Genomic DNA, 21,071 nt, shown 5'->3' with positions numbered 1-21,071 from the left:
AAGGCGGTTCTGGACTATGATGTGACTCAGGAACGTCTGTGAAAATAGGAGGGGCTACAATGGCAGACTTTAATAATAGGGGAAGGGCCTCAGTGAAAAGGGGAGGAGCTTGTGTAAACCTTCTGGATGTAATGGGTCCTCTGTGGTGATATTTCTTTGTGTTTAGGAGGTGGAGTCTTTATTCGAATGACAGGTGTTAGACTCTCAGAACACGTGTGAGAGAGGCGGCACATGCACTATGTCTGCTGCTCCACACACACTAACACACATACTCATTCATGTATGGATTACTGCACAATTCACCATTTTTTACATCGAAACACATGAAAACCTAATGATGTGCATGTTAATGTGTGTGTTTTTGTGTGTACACCCTCAACCCTTCCTTGTCCTCGACAGAGCACAAATTCACTGTGTGACTGACCTACAAATTAGCTCAGTGACATTTCACATTTGGTCTGGAACAAACATGTGTCCTCCAGTGTAGAGCAGCAACACCTACTCTGTTGGACCTCTAGCAAACATCTATTACTCAGTCTTGTTGATTGCTAGTTAGCAGCATCTTGATAGATATATGACAGCAGTACTGTATAGATATTACATTACTACGTCACTATACATTACTATTATACCACAAAAGCCTTAGCAACTAAATGCAACCTAAAAACAGCAGTATGTCGACCCTCAGCTTTATCCCTGCAGTGAGTTGTCCCACAGTGGAAAAATAAACAGAACCCCAGTGGATTTCTGAATTCATAGTCAGTACATATTAGTATTTGAGTAATGAACGTATCTTTTGGAGCTCTAGTTATAGTGAATATTTTCAACGCAGTGTTCCTGCTGTGTATTCTGTCACTGTATAACAAACGTGTTTTAGGGCCACAGTGTGTTGGTGAAGCTATGCTAACATAGCTAGGTAATAAAGGCATCTAACACACGAGAATCACGCTGAAACGTTTGTGCAAGAATCTGCATTCATTTATAAGAGGGATACTTTCATTGGACACTAAAAAGTGATTGTGGAAAGTATTGATCGAGAGGGAAGTGGAACTCCTGTGTCCCAGGCCTCAGTGCAGAAACGAGGCTGTGAAGCTTTATAGCATTTAGCATATAGCAGTCAGTAGTCAGTGGTTGTGTGTGTATGGAAACGTATAATAAATAAAATCTGTTTACTGACTCTTCACGTGATTGCTTCTTTCATAGCTCACACTAAACTGGTACACAGACTGGGAGTCTAGTGGCTATCGGAATATTTAGAAAAATCTCTTCATCCAAACAGTGTTTTTCAAAATGTTCTGATTTTATTCTCAGAGTAATTCTGAGATTAGTTTCAGAATTATTCTAACATTAATCTCTGAATTATTCTGAATCTGGAATATTCCTTCATTCCTTCATTGTCTGTAACCCACGGCAGAGTGGTGCTGCAGGTAGTGTCTTTGTCACACAGCTTCAGGGTCCTGGGCTTGTGGGTTCAGTGTGTTCTCCTTGTATCCGCATGGGTTTCCTCCGGGTGACTGTCTGTGAGGAGTGTGGTGTGTTCTCCCTGTGTCTGTGTGGGTTTTCTCCGGGTGACTGTCTGTGAGGAGTGTGGTGTGTTCTCCCTGTGTCTGCGTGGGTTTTTCCGGGTGACTATCTGTGAGGAGTGTGGTGTGTTCTCCCTGTGTCTGCGTGGGTTTTTCCGGGTGACTATCTGTGAGGAGTGTGGTGTGTTCTCCCTGTGTCTGTGTGGGTTTCCTCCGGGTGACTGTCTGTGAGGAGTGTGGTGTGTTCTCCCTGTGTCTGCGTGGGTTTCCTCCGGGTGACTGAGGAGTGTGGTGTGTTCTCCCTGTGTCTGCGTGGGTTTCCTCCGGGTGACACTCTGTGAGGAGTGTTGTGTGTTCTCCCTGTGTCTCCGTGAGTTTCCTCCGGGTGAATGTGTGAGGAGTGTGGGGTGTTCTCCCTGTGTCTGCGTGGGTTTTCTTCCGGGTGCTCCGGTTTCCTCCCATGCTCCAAAAACACACATTGGTAGGTGGATGGGAGACTCAAAAGTGTCCATAGGTGTGAATTTGTGAGTAAATGTGTGAGTGTGTGTCGCCCTGTGAACGACTGGCGCCCCCTTCAGGGTGTGCCACCACCTTGCGCCCGATTAGGCTCTGGACCCACCGCGACCCTAAACTGGATAAGGGCTACAGACAATGAATGAATGAATAAAACCCTCTTTATATTTCTTTAAATAGCAAGATACCTATAAACCGCAAAGTAAACGTTACCCCAATGTTTCAAAGGTGGCAAATCTATAAATAAATAAATAAAAAATTCAGCCCATTCTGGCTACTGCTAAGTGCTTCTCTTCTATCTATCACTATAGTAATGAAGGGCTTTTCCTGGTTGGAGCTTTGTCTGTGAGCCGATTGGCTCTTTTCATTAAAGAGTTGGACATAAACAGGCTCCGTATTTAGCTGTGAGCTTCCCTTTTTTAACCAGTGACCCGTTTCCTAATTTATAATGTCTTCAATTAACGTGAAGTCAGCTGCTGGTCAGTTAGCCCCTTCCTTGTAATCTAGTGTTGCCTAGTAATGACAATACATTAGCATATGAAGCATATCAGTAAAACATTTATATGTGTTTGTAGATGTCCATTTCTACCCTGCTATATCCGCTTGCTTTTTTCCAGATGCTAAATATATCACACTGATTAACACGTCTCATAGGGGTTCCGAAAATTGTAGCTGTTTGTATCTGTATTTACTGCATGATTAGGTTTTTGACCTTAACTGGGTTTATAATTAAAATAATTGTAGATTTCTAAGAGACGCAGGCCTTATGTAGCATAGCCCTGATATTCTAATTAACCTTTTGGTTGTGGTTTATAGGGGCAATAACTGTGATTCAAGTGTTGATTGTGGCTTTGGTGTGTAAGCTGATGTAGTAGAGAGCCATAGGATGAGTCCTCCTCTGTGACCTGTCCCCACCTCCTCACTATTTCTGCAGCTTAGGGAAACGCTCGGAGTATCAAGCCACGTTGTCAGCCCTCATTACTTTCACTGCACGTATTCATTAGAGAAAGATTCATCACCACCCCTTTCCTACAGGGTTAATTTTGTATGCATATGCAAATTCAGTGGTAGGTCTATATATGGCACAGTAGGGCATTGCTGTCAGAATTTGAAACGTCCCCTTGTTTGTTTAATTAAATATCCTATAAAATTAAAATTCCAATACGTACAAATTCAAACAAGGTGTGGGGTGCGTGGCATTAACAGAGGGGGCACGGAAAAATGAGTGACAGCAAAACAAACAAGGCTGAGGATGTTGCCTCACAGTGACTTCACACTTTCTTTGCACCATACTCATGGGATTGGCAGTGTAAAAACTGGCCCAGTGACAGATTCGCGAGGGGAGCATTCGGCTGCGTTGTGTATGCGCTAGTGTTTCCAACGAGGTTTCTATGGAGGGAGATTTCTTTGTTCTTCACATTGGGTTCACAGAGCTGTGGAAGGGAGAATCAATAAACTTTAAAGCATGGCTGTCTCTGTGTTTATTCTGTCTTTCTGACTTTGTGGCCTTAGTTTCCGGCACTTCGTGTTGCCCCTCGTTTTCCTCTAGCCGTGCAAAAATATAGATCAGAATGAAGGACTAGAGGACGGCCGACACACACTGTGCAACGACCGATGAGCTGCTGTCTCTGACTTTACATCTACAAGGTGGACCAACGAGGGAGGAGTGTCTCACAGAGTGGCCAGAGAGTGGACACAGGGTTTAACAACTCCAGCAGCACTGCTGTGTCTGATCCACTCTACACCAGCACAACACACACTAACACACCACCACCACCACGTCAGTGTCACTGCAGCGCTGAGAATGATCCACCACCACGTCACCCCACAAAATTCTGTAGGGATCCTGAATGTATGCAGAGAAATGATTTCAAGAATATCAATACTGATGATGGTATAAAAGTGTCCGTATGTGAGTGTGTGAGTGAATGTGTGAGTGTGTGTCGCCCTGTGAAGGACTGGCGCCCCCTACAGGGTGTGTTCCCGCCTTGCGCCCAGTGATTCTGGGTAGACAATGGATGAATGGATAAACAATAACACAAAGGAAAATACAGAATGTATTTCATGGTTTGATTTTATTTAAATATTTAAACAGTTCCGTGTTTAGAAGCTAATCTAAAAGCGTGCGGAATTCCTGTTAAAACATGCTGGCTTTTCCTCGCACACATACTCTGTCTCACACACATGCATTCACACACAGTCCCAGAGGACTGTGGGGATGTGTTTGAAGAAGGTCAGTGTGACTCTATACCATTGCTGGTCCTCTAACATAATTGGACAAAGTGAAATGCACTGGGTTGACGGCGCCTAAGGCGGCCTCTACAGCTAATCCACTTCGGCCAAAAACCATGAAAACGACAGTAACACAGCAGCACCTCTCCATCTGTCCTGCCCCAGACTCTCTGACCTGTGATGTATACATGCGTACACACAGGCAGAGTGTTTATGCAAAAGTGCCAGATGCTTTTATTTTTAGGTACGCGTGCATGTTCTTGGTTTTGGCTCAGAATGTTCTAGTGCAAGGACATTTAAAGTGTCGACAAATCCTGGCTTTTACATCTTTGATGTCAATATGTTATTACTGTCATTAAAGACACCATTCACAAATGTAATCAAAAAACACTTTTTGTAATATTCAGAATTCCTCATTATTTGTTGCTCTCCAGTCTGTTTGGGCACTGGAAACGCAATGTCAACACTAATATTGTGATTACAAAACTCTAGTGTCAGTAAACAAGTACAAAAAAAAAACAAAGTGGCTCGTCAGACATGCTAGGCTTCATCTCTCTGCTCATGGCAGAAAAACAGCAAAGAACCTGCTGTTATTCCTGCTCCATAGGTGGGTGTTATCGACTTATCTTTACTGTTTCTAAATTGGGGAGAGCACTAACTGCATAAAAGTAAACACAGACCAAAAGTGCTACACATCTTAACAACTCCAGTTACTCCATATTAGATAGTCATGATATAACAGTGTCATTTTCAGTGTGTGTTATAGTTTGACATCATCTGACATCACACGAGTAGGAGTGGTGTTTGTGATCCAGATCTAATCATCTGCACCTGACGTCACTAATGCTCTCGTGACTGAATGTCATCAGATCCTCACAAAAAAACAGTGATATCTAGTGTAAAAGTAGAGGCTGTAACTGCAGTCTCAGGCGACAAGCAGCAGAAATGTTGCACGAGCAGGTGTCAAGGTTTAGCCGTGAAGTGATTGTTGCGGAATGTCTTGAAAGTGTCTTAATGTCAAATATATTGTGAGGCAACTCTTTGCAGTTTGATTTTCATGGGTGATGTTCGTTAAAGGTTTGGATGCCTGTTAACCTTCTGTTAACAGAGGAACGTAAAGGACTTGGGGGTGCACTGTTTCTGCTGGTGACCTGGTGACAGCTGAACCCAGGGGAAATTAATGTCCCCTCAAATAGTCGGGAAATGAAGGACAATGGGATTTTAGAGCTGTGCTGTCTTCCCTGCTTAATACTGTACGATGTGGGGATACTGACAATTACATATCAGCCATATTAGCATCTTGTGAATTGCATGTAACGGCCCCGTGTTGTGTTCCTTGACTGGAAGGAAGCACATGCTAATCATTACCATTGCAGTACAAACATTTTTTAAGTGTAGTGTAATAAATGTCAATCAATCAATCAATCAATCAAATTTTATTTATATAGCGCTTTTCACAACAAAAAGTTGTGAAAAAAGTTGTAATAAATGTACACTCTTTACCCCAGCACTGATCATGTGTAGAGGTTGTACACTGGTGCATGTGTAGGTAATTTTGCATAAGACTTGCATGACATTCACACATAATGCCTTTTAATGTGTATCTTTTGTAAGAGTAGGTGGACTGATGGTGGTAAATGGAAAAAAAAAGGCTTTGTTACCGGATGATGAAAATAGCACTCTGACTATCTCCACCACTGTAATTATGCCACATTGCAGCACAGCTCACATAAAGAGGAGGAAGAGAGAGAAAAGAGCTGGCATGGTGTAGTCTGAGCATATTGGATGACATGTGGACACACACACACACATCACACACACTCACAAATACTCCCAGTATTGTACTATACTGTTTTCTCCCACCTGACGTTCCAGGATTGATTAAAAGAAAAAAAGAAAAGATGTGGGTTGGTTAACGTCGTGTCGTATGTCTTGCAGAGTTTGGTCCATATATATGTCTTTTAAAAGAAGACTACGGTGGGGTTAGTGCAGTTTCTGCAGTGCTGAGCCCAGAGTAGCAACAACAGAGGCCCTGTTCTCCCTATTACATGTTAGGAGGCCAGAGTGACGCAGCAGAATGCTGTTAATCAATGAGCTAGTGGACGTGCAGTATGAGCATTATCTAGCTTGTAAATGTGCATACTTTGAAAGACTCTGACATGCTGCGACACATCACCTGTGCCTATAACAGAGTAGAACCTGAGGGGCGCTGCAGAGGCGGAAGTGGCATCAATATAAATTAAGTTTTTTGGACATTTGGAAATATATTTTCACATTTAAAGAAAGGCTGGTATGTTTTCTTACTCCACTCTGCGCCACGTTTCTTCCTGGCTGACAATAGCCTTTTTCTGCAGACCCCCTATTTGCGGTTATTCCAGGTCCCCTGGTGCTGTGTTGAGCTGCTAGCGAGCAATGAGGATTTAAAGGGAAGAGTTGAGGGAATAGCTGCTGTCAGAATAATTTGCAAAAAGACAGCTGGTCTGAGAAATGGGTGTTACATAATAGACATTTTCTGCAAAGTATATTCCAGCTGAGGGATGTATAACACAGGAAGTAATTACATTTTATGACGACTGTGAATAAGCGTCAACATTCATCCTCTTCCTTTGCACAAAGTTCATTCTTTAGAGGCCTACTAAATCAGTTGGAGAACTTAAAATATGCACCCTAATGTTAAAAGTGCCAACTAATCACTGCTGATTCACTGAGAAGGCACATTTTAATAAGGGGATTCAGTTGGGTAAATTCGTCAGCCAATACAGAAGGCTTCAGTTAATCAAACTCTCCTCCTGTGCTTTTTCCACAGATCATCGCCTATCAGCCGTACGGGAAGTCAGTGGACTGGTGGGCTTATGGCGTCCTGCTGTACGAGATGCTGGCTGGTCAGGTATGTCCACTTCTCTCTCTCTTTCTTGTTCACACGCTCCCTCTCCCTTTTCAGCTTTCTTGTCAGGTGCGTCAGCTTCCTCTTGATGACTCACCCTGGGTGACGGGCACATTTGGAGCAGTGCTGAATGCTGGTGATTGCAGCCCCACTGTGACAAAGCGGATGGAAGCCTTAACAGCTCACTGTGCTGCTGCCCAGCCATCTCCAAGCAATTACAGAGTTTTGCTGCAAGGCCAAGCACAGAGTCTTATGCTGCCCTGTCTGTGCCCCAGCTCGTAAATCTAGAGAAATGCTTTCACTCTTAAACATAAAGGGTTTTAAATGGGTTTTGGCCTGGATGCAGGATTCTTGGAAATGGCATGATGTGTCAGTTGCATGTTTGCAGATTTTTAATGTCCATTTCCATGCAGTCGGGTCATTTTTTATATCATTTTTAGAGAAGTTCACAAACAATTATTTGATGCAAATACATTTTAAAGCATTGTTGTGGAATGTTTAATTTTATTTTTTTAGTAATTGTTGTCTAGTGCTGTGAAGGACTGGCGCCCCCTTCAGGGTGTGTTCCTGCCTTGTGCCAGTGATTCCGGGTAGGCTCCAGACCCACGGTGACCCTGAACTGGATAAGGGTTACAGACAATGAATGAACTTTGTGTAGTATTAAAATTGAAAATTGTCTTTGTATATATTAAAAAAACGATTTATACGTCATGTACCCGATGGCTAGCAGTGAAATCTGTGTGACGTGTGTGCTAGCATTGAAAAAAAAAAAAAACAGAACAGTGCAAATCCATCACATGTTTCTGCATCTTTTTCCTGATGGAGCTCATAACGAATGCAGCACCCAATACATTTTCACTCACCATTTTCAAGCTATTTAAAGTTTAGGTTATGTTTTCTATGTTAAGTAGCAGTTACCATAAAATGACAAAAGGGCAGGAGAATGTTTACATTTTTAATTACAATTTATTTGTACCCTTAATAAAGAATATTCTAAATAGAATCAAGTTACAATTTGTGGTGACCATATATACAGTGCCTTGAAAAAGGAAGCATTAGCATTAGCTAAAAGACAACTGCTACGTTAGCCTAGTTTAACTATAGAACTATAGTAAGTTTAAGGTGCCTCAGAAAAAGCAATTTCCCTTGGACCATGATGGATAATTCTATGGTAAATTACCTCATGAAGAAGTCTTTTAAATCAAGCATTCACTGATATGTTCACTCATTCACTCACTCGTGTTTAATATAATGCTCCACAAGGTGTAATATTTAGCGTCTTTTTTCTCTTTAAGAGAAATTAATGATACAACTTTTAAGCAGTGATCATAAATATTCATTAATTTATTAATTCATTCATTGTCTGTAACCCTTATCCTGTTCAGGGCGGCAGTGGGTCCGGGCGGGGGCGGGGGCACACTCATATATTCACTCACACCTATGGATACTTTTGAGTCGCCAACATGTAGCACCCGGAGGAAACCCACACAGACACTGGGAGAACACACAACTCCTCACAGATGGGCACTCGAAGCTGGACTCAAACCCATAACATCCAGATCCCTGGAGCTGCGTGACAATGGCACTACCTGCTGCACCACTGTGCTGCCCCTCGTGAATATTATATCTCAAAATAACAAGCAAAAACCCTCTGCCAAATAAAGAAAACGATGGACACAAAAATAACTTAATAACTAAAGCATTGGCCACTTTTTTTGTGTGTAGAACAAAACGCTTGGCTTTAGAAGGTCTGAGTGGAATTTCGATGCCTTGGCCTGTGAACAAGGAACACTTATGAAAGATTCATGCAGTGTTCTGTGTGCCTGCTGCAATCTTTATGCTCTGTCTCTCTCTCTTCATCATTCCCTCTCATCATTCTGTCTGTAGGTGAGTCCCTCCTCACTTCCTCACCTGTGGGGCACTCTCCCCTCGGTTTGCAAAGCAACGACGGGGGGTGGATTAGCCAGACAACATTTACTGGCAAAGAAACTATTTTTAGAGAAATTGCTTTGTTGGGTTTGTTTGCTCCGACTGAATGATCAGCGAGTCAAGTTCTCCACACCAAACTCGCTCAGCCATGTCTTTATGGACCTTGCTTTGTGCACTGGTGCACAGTCACGCTGGAACAGGAAGGGGACGTCTCCAAACTGTTGCCACAAAGTTGGTAAAGTATGGAACTGTCCAAAATCTCCTGGGGAGGCATTAAGAGAGTTCCTTTCACTGGAACTAAGGGGCCAAGACCAACTCTTGAAAAACAAACCCACACCATGATCTAATAATATAGATATGAGTAGGTGAGTGGATATATATACCCTACATTATTTTTTGTGTCATAACTAGATGGTTAATTGGTTTCTGTAACTGAATGGGCAAATCCTTTAAGTGCAAAAACAGAGAAATATATTTGGTGAACCCTCTGAACAACAAACTGGGATCACATTCACTGCTTAGGCAAATAGACCATGCTTGGCCCTTAGAATATTAACACATCTCTAATTTCGATTGGGCCGCAGTGTAGCACTGCATCTGGTTCCCAGCTGAGGTCACTGTGTGAGAGGAGTTTGCTGTGTTCTCCCTGTGGCTGCATGGGTTTTCTACAGGTGCTGTTGTTTCCTCTATGCTGGTAGGTGGATTGGCCACATGTAATTTTGTGTGTCAGAGACTGAGTGTGTGTGATGCCCTGCGACGGACTGGCCCCAAACTTGAGTGTATTCCAGGTGTCATTGATGTATTTTTATATATAGAAATAAATCAATCTGCAGAATATGCCTGAAGCTAAGAGTCTTTGTGTTGTCTCATCTAAACTATTAGTCAGTTAATCATAGTGGTGGCCTTACTTAAAATGCTTCCAAAGCACCTTTCCAGTGAGGAATACTGTACCTCCAAACCTGACCTCAAAGATACATTGTTCACTGGATGAGGCTGTCTTTAATCTGTCCCAGATTACTTTTTAAGGTTGTGTAGCATCACATCTCCTGCCCTCTCCTGAGCCAACAGTCAACAAGCCACTTTTCAACAATACTACTGTACTTTAGACTGGTTATATACTGTAGATATGTGACCTAAGACATTAAGACTGCTTGTGTGATGTGTTGATTTGGTAGATATTGTGTCAAATCGATATCCCATGAATCCAAGGTTAAAACCTAAGGAGCATCACATTAACTCCACTATTTCTCCAGGTAGACTGAGGACACCTACGCAGGTTTTCACATGATGCAAAAGAAAATAGGACTCATCAGACCATGTCACCTTTTTCATTGCTCCACAGCTCATTTCTGACAATCTCATTCCTATAGAAGGAGTCAGGACAGGGGACAGAATTAGCACTGGGACCAGGCTGAATCTCCACAACCCAAAATACAGCAGGGTATGATGCAGGGTTGAGACACATTCCTCCTGTAACTTTTATTAGACTGGTTTGTAACTTTTGTCGCTGTAGCTCTTCTGTTGGTTCAGTTGGTTTGCATTAGTTACTCTCAGGCGTTGATGAGTCTTGGACATCCAACAACATGTAGGGCTGAGGTTTATTCCTTCTCTGACCACTGTTGGTAGTTACTCGCCAGTTCTGACCAAGACCATCCTGCAAGCTTTAGTTTTTATGGCTAAACTGTCTGACATTGGGATAAAAAGGTGACCCACTCTGGTCTTCACACCTGCCCATTTCTACGGTATCTAACATGAGACGATGAAGTCCAGATGTTTGCTTACTGTCCAAACATTAAGCCACTTTTATGAGACTATGATTGTTATATGATTCATCTATGAGTTTTAATATTCTGGTTTATGTGTGTACCAAAGAATATTGGTGCAATGGATGATGAGTATCTTGTCTGATAAACCCTGTACTCTATTCCCTCATGTGTGCACTGTTCACATGGAGAAGTAATGGGACCAGGCTGCACTGATTTTTTTGGTTATTTTGTTTGTTTCAGTGTTTTTTTCTTGTTGAGCTGCAAATGTAAATAATGTAAATTTCTCAACAGCTGAGGTCCTAGCTAGAGTTTAACCCCTCAAACATTCATATGAACACCTCCAAACTTTAGTATCTTCCGCCATATTGGTGTTGATCAGACTGAATTCATTGCTTTTTTTCTACCATCAAATCCACCACCTCTTTCCTTCTGACTCTGAGCCTCATTTCAAAAGAAGCACGCTCAGCTCGTGTGCCTTTGAACAAAACACTCCAAAGTGCTGCCATTAAATTCCATCTCAAATAAATCTGTTTCCAAGGTTACCCAGTTGGCTTCCCTTTAATCCTGAGTCCCAAATTACCCGATGTGTGTGGTTATGCAAGCAGCAGGTTCCTCAGCAACGGCTTTATTTCTGACACCCCCATCCTGGAGGACTTTGCCGTTATGTAACGTGTTCTTTCTCCACCATGGGGTGGTCTAGTACAATACCTTGTGTTTGCTGGTCCAGACGCCAACTGACAAAAATGTCCCGATGTTTGCCAACAGCCTCCTTTTGATGGAGAGGATGAGGATGAGCTGTTCCAGTCCATCATGGAACACAATGTGTCCTACCCAAAGTCCATGACTAAAGAAGCTGTGTCCATCTGCAAGGGGGTGAGTGGCATCGGATCTATATATTAACCGTTGTAAGGCGTGAGCTAAACTGATCTCAGATCATCATTTAATAAAGAAGTGGAGCAGTGTTCATTTGGAAATCAAAAGGAATGAATCATGGCTGATATATTTTGTTTTGATACATTTTCATAACGTTCCTGTCATATTACATGTGGAGTATATACTGCAGATGTGATGTTGATTATCATTTATATAGTACACTCTCACAAAGTCACTTTAACCAACACGACTAGAGTTTCCCAGTTGTTCTCAAATGAACCAAGGGTTTGTTGGTAATTTCAAGGATCCTGTTTCATTTCCAAGCCCTAATCAGCTGATGTTTTATAATAACATTGAGTTGGGTTTCTGCAGTGTCACCTTTATGCATTATGCATATATTTGCATATCATTTCGAGATGTTTTCTTAAAAGCCTGAAAGTGTTTTCTGCACTAATTCAAGATTCTGCTAATTACTAGGACATTTAACAAATGCCACCAGTAAAGGAAGAAATATGATGTCACCATTCACAATTCCCAAGCTTTGCACCCCACTGTTCATATGACAACAAAGTATAAAATAACACTAGTTATTTCATACTGAAAACAGACACCTTTTGTGTTACAGTGAGACTTTTAAAAAGTTTCTCAGCTCTGGATATTTCAGTGTTTTTGACTGATGAGCTCATTAGCTGCATGTGAATGAAGTTAGAGCAGAGACACATTGTAAAATGTGGAGGAGCTCCAAGATTGAGGACCACTGAAAGGGCTTCTGGAGTAATCTGTCCTCTCCTGCTGTCTCTTCCCTTCCATCAATCCTCCATAATGTCGTACACAAACCCATTCTCTTTCACAGCTGATGACCAAACACCCCTCTAAGCGGCTGGGCTGTGGTCCAGAGGGAGAGAGAGATATTAAGGAGCAGGCCTTCTTCCGTAGAATTGACTGGGAGCGACTGGCCAACAGAGAGATCCAGCCTCCATTTAAGCCCAAAGTGGTGAGTGTGTGTGTGTGTCAGGTTTCACTCATACTGTGGGGACCAAAATCTGTTCACACACTCCCACTCTGGGGAGTTCATTCATTCATTCATTCATTCATTCATTCATTATCTGTAACCCTTATCCAGTTCAGGGTCGCGGTGGGTCCAGAGCCTACCTGGAATCATTGGGCGCAAGGCAGGAATACACCTTGGAGGGGGCACCAGTCCTTCACAGGGCAACACACATACACACACATTCACTCACACATTCACACCTACGGACACTTTTGAGTCGCCAATCCACCTACCAACGTGTGTTTTTGGACTGTGGGAGGAAACCGGAGCACCCGGAGGAAACCGGAGCACCCGGAGGAAACCCACGCGGACACAGGGAGAACACACCACGCTCCTCACAGACAGTCACCCGGAGGAAACCCACGCAGACACAGGGAGAACACACCACACTCCTCACAGACAGTCACCCGGAGGAAACCCACGCGGACACAGGGAGAACACACCACACTCCTCACAGACAGTCACCCGGAGGAAACCCACGCAGACACAGAGAGAACACACCACACTCCTCACAGGCAGTCACCCGGAGGAAACCCACGCAGACACAGGGAGAACACACCACACTCCTGACAGACAGTCACCCGGAGGAAACCCACGCAGACACAGGGAGAACACACCACACTCCTCACAGACGGTCACCCGGAGCGAACCCACAACCTCCAGGCCCCTGGAGCTGTGTGACTGCGACACTACCTACTGCTCCACCGTGCCGCCTAAAAACAATATCTTATATTTTTTATTTGTTTTATATTATTATTTGTTTGTGTTTACTGTGATTATATATAATTTTATACCATTAGTTTAAATATATATCATTGTCTTAGAGCCTGAGACTTCTGCACAGTGCTGTATGTCCACTGGATATGATGGAATATCCCTCCATGTGTCAGTTTAATAGAGATTAATATAATGTGGGGTTATTTTTATTGCTCATTTTACAGTAGGTAAAAGGCTTCTTTCCAGAAACGAGATTGTGTACTCAGGGAAAAATGACTGAAATGGTCTATTCAGACAGGATTAAAACCACTGATATACTCTAGTAATAATTCCATTACCCCACGTCCATAGGTAAACACAGTCCTGTCTGACAGGGCTTTAAATATTCTTCGCTGCCACAAATAATGTCTACAGCATGTGGCTTTTGATGTTGTGAAATATACGGAGTGACCTGGGCCATCCAAGTTTACATCTGTTTCTCAGTATCAGTATCTCTCTTTGTTGCTTTTTCTCTTCCTCCACTCTTTAGAGCCACAAACAGTCTAAAATAAGAAAGCTCAAAGCTAAAAATATTCACTACCACTCAGTTTAAAAGCTGCTGTCAAAACTCATCCCTCTGTTGGGGTTTGAGCGTGGCTTTACGAATAGTCGATCTGTAAAGACTAACACCGGGGGCTAAACTGCAGTGTCCAGAGGCTGGAGAACGCCAGAACTGCCGTCTTTATGCAGGAAGTGGCGAGGGGTGGCCTGGATGGTCATGTTCCAAATCAAAGAGCCAGAGACAAAGGCCTGGTGTATTTTAAGGCTCATGTGAGGTTTGTGTATCAAAGCCAGGCAGCACCCAGTGGGACGGACTTCCGCTGAGAGTGTGTAGGTGTGTGAGTGTTTGTGCCTGCCCTTAGGCTCCTGTGGTGAGTGTGTATGATTTGATGGGGGGAGGTTAAAAGGGTCCGTGTCCCACCCACTGTGCTGGGAGTTTCTCCACTGTCTGTGTAGGTCTTCCTCAAGTGCATCACTAAATCTGATACTGAGCCATAGCCTTCCAACACAACCCTAACCTCCACAGTCAAACCTCTATATAAACACACACACGCTGCACTGCACCTGGTGCATTACCAGAAATTAAAAACCTGGAAAAATGTACAGAAAAGCACTGTTATACACCATGTTTTCATTATTTGCTCTGTTTGTTTTACAGTTAACCTAGCCATAAGGTGCATTAATTATGTTCTCTGAGACAAAATAGACCCCTTGCGCTATATATAATATATATTCACCTATATATATTATTCTGAGGATGTGTCCTCACCATGTGCTGCTCTCCAGTCTGTTTGCATTCTCCGCTCTAAAGTGTTTACAAAGCCCCAGTGTCTGTGAACTGGTAAGTGTCTTGATCTGGTATGCTAGGCTTTCTCCTTGTTAATATTTTTAGACAATGAAAAGTCTTTAAAATGTTGAAAAGCAATAACGGAGATGAGGATGTTGCTCTATCCCTGCTCTATAGGGGGGTAATGTTGACTTATTCTTGCTGCAGATGGAACTGCCTCTAAATTTGGCAGAGCGCTACCTGCATGAAAGTAAACGCAGAACCAAAGTGCTACAAAACTAAACAGCTCAAGTTCAAAATGAGTTTCTAAGGGAATTGAAAACAGTGAATAAAAACTCACAGACAAGTTTCACTTTATAAGACGCAGAGCTTCTAAACGTAAACAAACCAGGGAACAGTGTTTTCTCCACAATTGTAAACGTTCTCCTAAAAGTCAGTCTAATAAACTTGCTTATGTTATTTCTGAAACAGTGTGACGTGTTTTGCCCTGTGTCTATCGTTCACATTAAGTCAAAACATAAACATTTTGCGCCATGAAACGGTCAGTATTTTGTGCTAATCTGCTGGTAGTGCCCTTTGTTCTTGTTAGCTACATTACACAAAAACCTGACTGTGATATGAATACAACTGTATTTCACATAAGGTTTAAAAGAATAAGCTACGCCTACTCAGCTCCTCTCAAGCTCTCACACTCTCTCTCCTTCTCTTTTCACAGTGTGGGAAAGGGGCGGAAAATTTTGACAAGTTCTTTACACGCACCCAGCCCATGCTGACCCCGCCGGACCAGCTGGTCATTGCCAACATCGACCAGAGCGAGTTTGCCGGCTTCTCCTTCATCAACCCGCAGTTTGTCCACCCGTCTGTGCACGGCAGCGTGGTATAAGGAGCCGAACGCATCCGAAACTCCAAAACACACAGAGCAGCGGGCAGCGATACTGCCACTTTACGAACTCTATAAACCTATCTATACTGTTGATGACCCTTTATCAGAGTATTTTGGAATGGAGGCCAGCTGGAAGGGGGGACTCTTCCGATGGGTCAGAAAGGGATGACGTCACTAAAGCATCTATATGGCGCAATATACTTAATACATGGCAGCATTTCACAACTCCTCTGAGGTTTCAGAGACCTTAGAGCAATGGCATCTTCACTGTCTGTTGACATATCTGCTTAGGCATATCACATCCATCCAGCATCTATTATGTACACAATGTAATGTGGAATTAAAACTGCAAAGCCATCAGCAGTCTTTCACGTTGAGAATTGACCTCCCACTCCCCAGCGCATCCGCCAACTTTGGATCAATGCTCAATCACGACCAAGTGGCAGTTGTAATTTTAACTGCGGGTACACTTTTTCATCACGGACCCTCATGGGCGCCCCCATCCAGAACCTTTGCCATTCCGTGTGTGTGAAGAATGTCGACATGAAACAGGTTTTTGTGTCTTAGACTTATCCCTTCCTTCTTATCTACTGCCATTTCTAAACCTCTTGAAATATATATACATATACATATATATATTTGTAAATTTACAAAAATAGGATGATCTATTGTTATAGGAGTGCCAAAATATAAGTGCATTGAATGATTTTATAACTCTCGCTATATGCATATAGGACTTTCCTACTAAAGCTCTTCTAGATGTTCTTTGTCCTGACTTAAACTCAAACTGGCTCTGTTATCGCATGATAGTTTCTTGGGCTCACATATTCAAGGTGATAGGATTCATTAGGAAATGTTCTTTGCGTTAGCAGCATGCCATTCTACTGTAAATTCAAGGCAGATTTATTCTAACAGTAAACATTCAAAGGTGGGTATTAAGGACTGGGTTTGTGCAGCAAAATGGAGCAAATGACTCGTAGATGGTTAGTCTTATGCCAGAGCTTGTTTAGCTTGGTTCATACTGACTGTAGTGATGCATCATGAGGAGTTGTTCCTTTTTCTTCATGGTGCAATGGACGTTTAGTGCAGAAATGCACAGAGCAGCTGTGACGCAAAATGTTCTTTAAGACTCTCCCAATGCAGACAAATAGGAAAAGTCTGGGCAGATCACTGAAACCCTGAAATCCAGTCAGGAAACTGTGCAGTTCTATAGAACCATAATTGCTTTTGTTGCAGCGTGGTACGATTACTGATCTGAACCCAGATCTGTACACTGGTCAAGTACTGGTGTGCTTTTCCCAGAAATGTGAAACGGACAGCATCCTCTGGAGGTTGTTTGGTGGTTAGCTCTGATTTAGCTTTCTATGAGCATTAGGATTGTTGTGTAGATCTAGTGAACTAATGTATATCCTGCAAAAATCAGTGTTGTTTTATCGTGTTAATTGAGGGAATTTTACACAAAAAAAAAAAATCAGGGCCCTTGTGGTCTAGGCATTGGCCCTTTCACGAAGTTCGCTGTGTCAGATTAGTGCTATAAACTCATGCCGTGTCGTGGTCAGGAGACTGGGGACACTACAGGTTTCACACGGGCCATTCTTCGTTCACATCATTGCGTGAGTTCAGATGTCATCGGGACGCGGGTTTAGAAACTGAATCACGCTGACAGAAGCACTGTGTGATGTTGGTGGTTTTGTTCTGAACAGAAGAGGAAGATAAAAAGCATTTGTGGCCCATTCCTGGGTGTTACGGAGAGGAGAGTGTGGACTGTCTCCTGAAAGAGAACCTGAGGTCATTTCCTCAGTTTGGTTGTTCCACTGACAGCTGCAGCAGAGCCTCCCTCTCTCTCTTCTCCGTGTTTACAGATGTGCACCGGACAGTGCTCCGTGCTCCTATTGGTCATGGTCAGGAACATGTCGTAGGAAACGTCAGACCGGGCCAAAAGATCCAAACAAGTCTAACACGCTCCACTTTTCCTCGTGATGTCAGGGGGCAGCACAGACGCACATCTCTGTTCTTTGATGGCGACATACTACAAAACCTTGTCTCCGACGCTCAGATAGGGTTCAATTGCTAGAAATGTATCGGGTACCACACAATCACACCAAAATCAGGCTAAATTCCTGTGGTCTGATCCCGACATTTGCAGCAGTTTGAAAATATGCGGTGACAGGCAATGACTAATGATTGTGGAGAAAATGTAGCTAAAAAATATACATATATACATATATATAATATTTTCAAAAATTAGTAAAAATACGTGTGCAGGTCGTCTTTAGAGAAAAAGAGGTTTTCATTTAGAAAAAAATTCATAGTTCATAATAATAGTTAAAAACTCCCCGTTAAAAATTACCATAGGGAAATCAAATTCAGCACAGATGCTTGGTTATGGGTCCCTTGGCTTTGACGTGGTGGTAAAATGCATGATTGCTTGGGAATGCATAGTGACAAAAACCACAGTTCCCTCCACAGTAGACTACGGTTCTTCTGTGGTTTGCGTAAGAGCACTCATCTATGAATGTATAGGAAATCCCTGATCAAAATTAGCGAGTGTCTCCCAAATGCTGTAAACACAGATTTGTAACTGTACCATGCCGCCATGATAGATCCGGTTGATGGCTAAAATGGAGTATCTTCTGGAGAAACCTGCTGCATATGGTTCTTCTTAAAGAACATTTTCTACATAGCACCAAAAATGGTTCTGCAATGCCACTGTGTAGGACCCTGTTTGCAGAGAGTGAATGCAGCCTAAAATCCAACAAAGATGACTGTGAATAGAACATCCTGTAGGTTTAAGGCACATTTACAGTATTAAAGAGCAGGAGGAGATGGACTGAATGGAAATATCTCTGTGCCTGAGGGGCACTTCTGTTTTAACCTGTTTGCTTTGACAAAATGCACAATGCAGTTCTATGATGCATGCTAATTCCTCCGTATGTAAAGTCCATTAGAGAACCCAGTAGGGAGGCAGCGATCTCCAATATCAAACCCGCCTCTCTGATATTTTGAGAACCAAGTGTTTATGTACTTTCTGCTGATGATTTCTGTGCTCTTCTATATGCTCTAGAGTTCTTTTACAAAAGGTCGTGTTTTATTAGAATATAAACATATAGTACTTATTTTCCTTTTCATTTCATTTCTTTTGATGTTTTTTTTTCTCTCTCTGTGGATACTTTCATTTCAAGAGCTACGTTTACTGTTACAGAAAAGGAACACTATATCAGCTTTTTGTTTGTTTGTTTTTTTTGTTTTGTTTTGTAAATACCGAGGCTGTTTCAAAAAGAGATTAAGGGTTAACTGTAGATTTTATACCAAGAACATGAATGTGCTTTTACTAACTTCGATGGTTGGGACATTTCTGTAGGTTTTAGATTTTAAAAAGCGAGGCTAGTTCGGCAGACACACTTTGATAGCTTTGGTACTGGTGAAAATCTTGTTATATATGTGTTTTGTGCATCTGTTCACACTTCCATTCACATTACTGAGGCGATGCGTAGGTGCGAGTGCAGCATTTGGAGCACATTACTTGCCTTGAACGGACCAGTGTTCCTGAATTCCTGTCGTGTGTTTGCTTTCACTGTGTGCATGCAAGGATACGGGAAAATTGGAGCATGCATCTCATGTGTTGCATGATACAAAAAACAAATAAAAAATCCTTTAGGAATGGCTGTGTCATGCCAAGCGCAAAGTCCGTCCCCTTCTTCTTCTATTTGTGCTATTGCTTTCGCTCCCGTCTTTCTCTTTTCTCCATCCTAAATACCTCAGAAATGTTTCTACTACAATCTCAGTTTTCGATTTGGAGCTTTCTGTTCATGTGCCAAAGCTCACAGTGGATTATGAACTGGTCAAAACCTCTACTAAAGAGGCCTCCGTTCATCTAGAACCAAAATATATCACAGTGCTCAATTTAAAAATGAGTTCTTTCTTAGCTACTGAATTCAGGTTGGAGTTTAGAGTTACTACGCAACACAGAGGATCCAGTCTACCAAGCTTTTGGCACCAGTGTCAATAACCAATCCACTGTCAATTCTGTTTCATATACACAGTTACCCAAAAGTGGGGGACAGTAGTGTGCTACTGGCCGACTTATAAACCAAAGCAGATGTTGAAGTTTTGACCAATTCAGCTACAATTTATCATTGGAGCTATTTTGATTGTTCATTCTATCAACCTCTATCTAGAACTTAATTTGAGGACCGTGCAAGGAGAGCTCACTTAAAGGTGCTGTATACGATTCTGGAGGATGATGTTTGAAATCAGCAGGCGGGCAAATGCACCCCTCCTTTCTGTTTTGTGTTGGGATTTTTTTTTTTTTTTTTTTTTTTTTTGGTCTGGGCCACTTTGTTAGTTCCCCATTTACAGAGCTGGGGCTGGGTACAATCACTGGAGTTTTTTTCCGGTGTTCAAAGAGACTGGAGAACCTAGTGAACTGAGGATACAGTTGCTGAATTTTATAAAAATTGTATTGGATCGAAATTGTATAGAGCACCTTTAATTTCAGTCTAGATTTCCAGATTATTTTTCATTAATTGACATTAATGCACTAAATTTTTACGGATGGTTCATTTATCCACTGATGATTCATAAATTGTTTTGAATAAAACAGGGACTAATATTAAATAAGTAAATAATACTCGTACCTCAATCAAGAACTAGTGTGTCTCACATTGAGATTCTTTGGGATTCTTTGTGATATTTTAACATTTCAGAAAAAGCCTGCTTTAAAATCCCCAGGAAATTTTTAATTCTTCTGTGTGTTTGTAAGAGATTTTAGAGCTGTGGTATATTGGCTACTCTGAAGGTATTTAAAATAAACAGTTATTAAGTGATATTAATATCACTTTTAAAACTAAAAATGATTATTGCCATGAGATTTACCGGAAATCTTTAATGCACTGATTAACAGTAGATTAATGAATCCAGGATGGTGTTTGGTTTTCCATTCTTGTTTTTCCTTTACCCAGTTTTTGCAAAAGTCTGTCCCTATGTTCATTGTGAAAGATACTGTGTTTAAATAAATGTCAGAAAAAAAAAGTGCCTTGTAATTTTTTTGGGTGAATATTTTCTCCAGAATTACAGCTGTTTACAGAGTGTGAGAAGATGGACATGTCTGGACTAATGTACAGGGGTTGGACAATGAAAGTGAAACACCTGTCATTGTAGTGTGGGAGGTTTCAGGGCTAAATTGGAGCAGCCTGGTGGCCAGTCTTCATTAATTGCACATTGCACCAGTAAGAGCAGAGTGTGAAGGTTCAATTAGCAGAGGGTAAGAGCACAGTTTTGCTCAAAATATTGCAACGCACACAACATTATGGGTGACATACCAGAGTTCAAAAGAGGACAAATTGTTGGTGCACGTCTTGCTGGCGCATCTGT

The 21,071-nt window shown here is 42.1% G+C and overlaps 1 protein-coding gene across 1 annotated transcript in view; it reads left to right on the top strand.

The window, feature by feature from the left end:
• LOC136664619 (protein kinase C alpha type) overlaps window positions 1-20,709 on the top strand; it is a 38,503-nt gene extending 17,794 nt beyond the window's left edge. Inside the window, exons 7-10 of the mRNA XM_066641906.1 lie at window positions 7,075-7,155; window positions 11,613-11,720; window positions 12,574-12,714; window positions 15,531-20,709. Of these exons, the coding sequence (XP_066498003.1) occupies window positions 7,075-7,155; window positions 11,613-11,720; window positions 12,574-12,714; window positions 15,531-15,698 (498 nt within the window). The 3' untranslated portion in view covers window positions 15,699-20,709. The remainder of the gene's footprint in view (window positions 1-7,074; window positions 7,156-11,612; window positions 11,721-12,573; window positions 12,715-15,530) is intronic.
• Window positions 20,710-21,071: the final 362 nt, after the last annotated feature.

Source organism: Hoplias malabaricus, chromosome 13 (genome assembly GCF_029633855.1).
Source record: "Hoplias malabaricus isolate fHopMal1 chromosome 13, fHopMal1.hap1, whole genome shotgun sequence".
NCBI classification, from domain to species: Eukaryota; Metazoa; Chordata; class Actinopteri; order Characiformes; family Erythrinidae; genus Hoplias; species Hoplias malabaricus.
Note: the sequence above shows the minus strand (reverse complement) of the source record. Positions and strands in the feature narration are given on the sequence as shown.